The sequence below is a fragment of the Gymnoscopelus braueri genome (genome assembly GCF_963280865.1).
Source record: "Gymnoscopelus braueri genome assembly, chromosome: 4".
NCBI classification, from domain to species: Eukaryota; Metazoa; Chordata; class Actinopteri; order Myctophiformes; family Myctophidae; genus Gymnoscopelus; species Gymnoscopelus braueri.
In genome coordinates this window covers 5,766,314-5,771,313 of record NC_137605.1, presented here as the reverse complement: position 1 = coordinate 5,771,313, position 5,000 = coordinate 5,766,314, and the positions used below count along the sequence as shown (strand labels likewise).

At 39.5% G+C, this 5,000-nt stretch overlaps 1 protein-coding gene across 1 annotated transcript in view; it reads left to right on the top strand.

The window, feature by feature from the left end:
• adam22 (ADAM metallopeptidase domain 22) overlaps nucleotides 1-5,000 on the top strand; it is a gene marked incomplete at its 5' end in the record, with an annotated part of 151,043 nt that overhangs the window by 157 nt on the left and 145,886 nt on the right. Inside the window, one exon of the mRNA XM_080427209.1 lies at nucleotides 1,094-1,272. Coding sequence (XP_080283335.1) covers nucleotides 1,094-1,272 — 179 coding nt within the window. The remainder of the gene's footprint in view (nucleotides 1-1,093; nucleotides 1,273-5,000) is intronic.

Below are 5,000 nucleotides of genomic sequence, written 5' to 3'. Positions count from 1 at the left end.
ATTAAACCAGCAATCAGTGTGATATGGTGATCCGGGCGTTTAATAGCGACGGTCGGCTCAGGCCGATCACAGCCAATATGATTACATTATATGAAATGAGTATTATTGCATGTTATTTACATGGTAAGATGGGTAAAAAAAAAAAAACACTAACGAAAAAAAACAGGCTATTGATTATATTATTATGAAATGTATTATTATTATTGCATGTTATTTGCATGGTTAAGGTATGGGTGGTGTATTAGTGTGTTTAGGGTTACAGCATTGATGGGAGAGGCTTTTATTATCATGATCCTCATAATAAAGACCGGCCGCCTCTCTGTCTCTCTCTGTGTTGTCTCTCTCCTCGGTGGTAGTAAAGTAACTAAGTATATTTACTCAAGTACTGTACTTAAGTACAATTCTGAGATTTTTTTTTTTACTAATACTGGAGTATTTCCAGTTCTCAGTACTTTTACTTCTACTCCATTACATCTCAGAGGCAAATATTGTAGGCTACTTTTTACTCCACTACAATTATTTGACAGCTTTAGTTACTAGTCACTTTGTAGATTATACACAAAACATACATTAACCACTTCAACCCTATATACATTTCGGCCATTTGACAATAGCCGATCTACAAGCCTTACAATGCATTGCATCAGCTTGTAGATCTGCTATTTTCAAAAGATTTGTATACATTTTATATATTTGATAACTTGAAATAGGACATTCTGCATAATGAGTAGCCTATATACTTTCTACTTTTGGTACTTTATTGATAGCAATACTTTTGTACTTTTTACTCAAGTCAATTTTGAATTCTGGACTTTTACTTCTAACAGAGTATTTCTACACCCTGCAGTGTAGATACTTTAACTTAAGTAAAAAAAAAAAGTGAGTACTTTTGTCTCTCCTCTCTCCTCCTTCTAGGAAATGCTAACCCCTTTATCCATATTTTATACTTTGGCTATTCAAAAATAGTAGATCTACAAGCTCATAGTGCGGCACCGAGTGCCACGCTATGAGCTTGTAGATCTGCTATTTTTGGAAAATGTGTGCAAATCTTTGAAAACATATTTTATACATTGCCTCCTGTACCTCCTTCTAGGAGGAGGAGACGCCTTGTGGAGCAGCAGGTACCTGGGCGTGAAGAAGGAGGACAGCACGGTGCCGCTCCGCCTGCTGTTCAGCAGGAGCGAGCACAGGGAGCAGGTCACCCATGACGCCACCGTGCTCAACACCAGGATTAAAGCCACAGACACCGACACAGACACCGGCTCACAGGAGGTAGGCTGGATACAATTAGCGGCTGTGCTGTGGGCGTGGATGTTGGGGATAAGAACACATTTTTGCAGTGTAAAAAAAAAAAAAAAAAGCTGTTTAGTAAATAATACATATACTGTTAATATATACACTGTTTAAAAAAAAGGGGAAAAAAGCTGCACAGTAAAAGTAAAATAAAATACATACACTGTTAAAAAGAAATTCAAAAAAGGAGCACAGTAAAAATAAAATACATACACTGTAAAAAAAAAAAAAAAAAAAAAAAGGAGCACAGTAAAATAAATAAAAAACATAAATACATACACTGTTAAAAAAAGAAAAAGAAAGCTACACAGTAAAAATAATATAATATACATACACTGTAAAAAAAAAAAAGAAAAAAAAAGCTGCACAGTAAAAGAAAAAAAGGAAAAATACAAACACTGTAAAAAAATTAAGGGAGAAAAAAAAAAAGCTGCATAGTAAAAACTAACCAAAAAAACTATACATACACTGTGTAAAAACACTGGGGGGAAAAGTCTGCCTTGCACCGTAAAACCCGGAACTCCAACAGTGTACAATGAAGACTGAGGATTTTACTGTGTGTGCATGTGGGAAAAATTATTTAAAAATATCTCAAGCCGGAGAGGAGGAGAGGCACCCCCCAACCCCTCCCCTATAGTGGGATGAATCCATCTCGTTTATGTTTTTGTTGATTCATCATCGCCACCCCCCCGCCCCGCCCCACCCCGTTCCCATTTCCCAGCCCCCGTCTCCTCGTCCCCCCACCCCAATATCTTTGCACAAAAAAACATTATGATCACGATCTCATATTCATTTCATAATAACCACAAACAGGCGCGGGTTATGTTTTGATATGGACCCCTGTAGCAAGCAGGCAGGCAGGCAGGCAGGCAGGCAGGCAGGCAGGCAGGCAGGCAGGCAGGCAGGCAGGCAGGCAGGCAGGCAGGCAGGCAGGCAGGCAGGCAGGCAGGCAGGCAGGCAGACAGGCAGACAGACAGACAGACAGACAGACAGACAGACGGGTGGGATCATATCAGTCAACTACAGGGAGAATGCAATGCCTCTCGAATGATGAAATATGAGTAATTGTTTTTAGAAAACACTTTTTTTTTTTACCCCTCATCTTGATGTAGGCAATCTTGTATTTCCTTTTTTTTTTTTTTTTATCAGACTCAAGCTATTGATTTGTCTTTTATCTTTCATGGGTTTAGGTAATGCTTTGTCATAGTGTTTTTTTTTTATCACTCTGGTTCTGTTAACAATATAAATGTCATTGTGATCGCACCCAGTTGTCTTATTTATTAGCATTAACCCATTAAGACCTGAAGCCAATTCTACATGTCTCCTGAATCCCAACAGTATTCTGAAAAACGTATGTGTTCTATATCAGTGGTGCTCAATCTTTTTCATGTCAAGGACCCCAAAAATGATTATGTATTTGGCCGCGGACCCCCATCTCAAACTATTTTGTTCCAGGGACCCCCCCAGAAGCAAAGATTTGAGTTAAAAATGTTCGCTTTAAAAATATATATATTCAAAGATTTGCACACATTTTCACGATTTTTCATCTACAAGCTCGTACGAGCTTGTAGATCTGCTATTTTTGGATAGCCAAAAGTGTAAAATATGGCTTTATAGCTCAAATCTTAAAAATGACACAGAGATGCGTTCCAGGTCTTAAAAGGTTAAAAAATGAAATCCAAACAGCTCTGAATGAGTCATCATGGTGGCTTTGGAGGGCATGTCGTTTACCTTCACCCACGCTGTGAGCACGTGGTGTTTGTTTCTGATCATGTGTCATGATTAGACACAACCGGGTCAGTAGCATAACCCCTAATTATAGACCCTGGTTTAGCCTAACTCACTGCTTTTTCTAAGGGGGGCCACAGACCCTAGGGACACCGCCAGGGGGCGCCAGGGGGAGCAATTGGATTAAAACAATTACAAAAAATCATACTAAATATATACTGTACTTTTGTTTCAATTGTCAAATTCCTAAGCTAATAATTCGATACCTGTCTCCTACCGGCTAATGTATCCGGTAGGAGACAAAGTAGATTATATGTGTCTCCTACCGGAAATACACCCCGGCATCAAATTATTGTCTTAGGAAATAAATCCATGTATTCAAGGCTTCATGGGGTGTGCAATTGATAAAAAATAAAAAATAAATTGGGTGAACTCCTCCTTTAAAGGTAGGGTAAGTGAGGGGGGGGTGTCCCTGGAAGCACATATTTTGAGATGGGGGTCTGCGGCCAAATACATATCATTTTGGGGGTCCTTGACATGAAAAGGTTTGAGAATCACTGGTATAGAAACATAATCTTTTTCAAAAAACTGTAAAGATTTAGAAGACATTTGTAGAATCCCCCCAGAAGCAAAGATTTGAGTTAAACATGTTTGCTTTAAAAAATATATATATTCAAAGATTTGCTAAAATGTTCGCGATTTTTCAAAAATAGCGAATCTACAAGCTCATAGCGCGGCACTCAGTGCCACGCTATATGAGCTTGTAGATCTGCTCTTTTTGAATACCCAAAGAAATCTTAAAATGACACAGATGCGTTCTTGGTCTTAATGGGTTAAATAGCTCTATATTGTGATAGTAATCATTGCTATAAGTGTCTGTTCAGTAACAGGAGTCTCCATGTCTCTCTCTCTCTTTAGTAAACAGAACATTGGAACACCGTAAAATTGAAGCTGATAATGTACTCTCTCCTGATTGGCAGAAATTTGGCCACCCACCTGAAATGTATTTTATGTTTATTAAAGAGCTGGAGAGACGGGTGTCCGTCCGTCCATATGCACGTGTGTGTGTGTGTGTGTGAGTGTGTGTGTGTGTGTGTGTGTGTGTGTGTGTGTGTGTGTGTGTGTGTGTGTGTGTGTGTGTGTGTGTGTGTGTGTGTGTGTGTGTGTGTGTGTGTGTGTGTGTGTGTGTGTGTGTGTGTGCATTTGAGCTCAAATCAAAAAATGACACAGATGCTTCTCCAGGTCTTAATAGGTTAATGTGAAGAGAAAAAAAAACATCCTATCACACAAAGATTTGGCAGACCCCCCCCCTGTAAGTATCTCTGAGGACCCCCTAGGGGTCCCGGACCCCCTGTTGAAGACCCCTGCTCTATGCACACATGGATATATAGGCATATCATAACGTTACGTCAACCACAACAACAACAACAACAACAACAACAACAACAACAACAACAACAACAACAATGCACGTCACGTCCTTTCCTCCTCTGATCATGTTATGCAGACAGACAGTACATCATGGCTGCATGCAGAGAGACTGGGATACCATGATGACACAGTCTTCCAGGGCTTGTTTCCATGGAGATCTGCTTGTTTGTGTTTTTGTACAGGATGCAAGCAGAATGTTGATTCACTGTCTGTCCCACTTTCTGCTGGAATCAGCAGCGTTCAACCCTGGGCTGGCTCTCTTCTGTTTTTTTACTAACCTTGTGTTCAATTATCACACCTATTCTGACCCGTTAAGACCGGGAACGCATCTGTGTCATTTTAAGATTCCTTTGGGCTATTAAAAAAAAACTGCAGATCTACGAGCTTGTAGATCTGCTGTTTTTTTTTTTTTATCGTGAAGATTTGTGCATATCCTTGAATTTTGGGTGGTCCTTGATTATAGCAACATACTTTTTTTCAAAAAAACTGGTAGGATTTCGAAGACATTTGTAGAATCCCCCAGAAGCAAAGATCTGAGTTACACATTT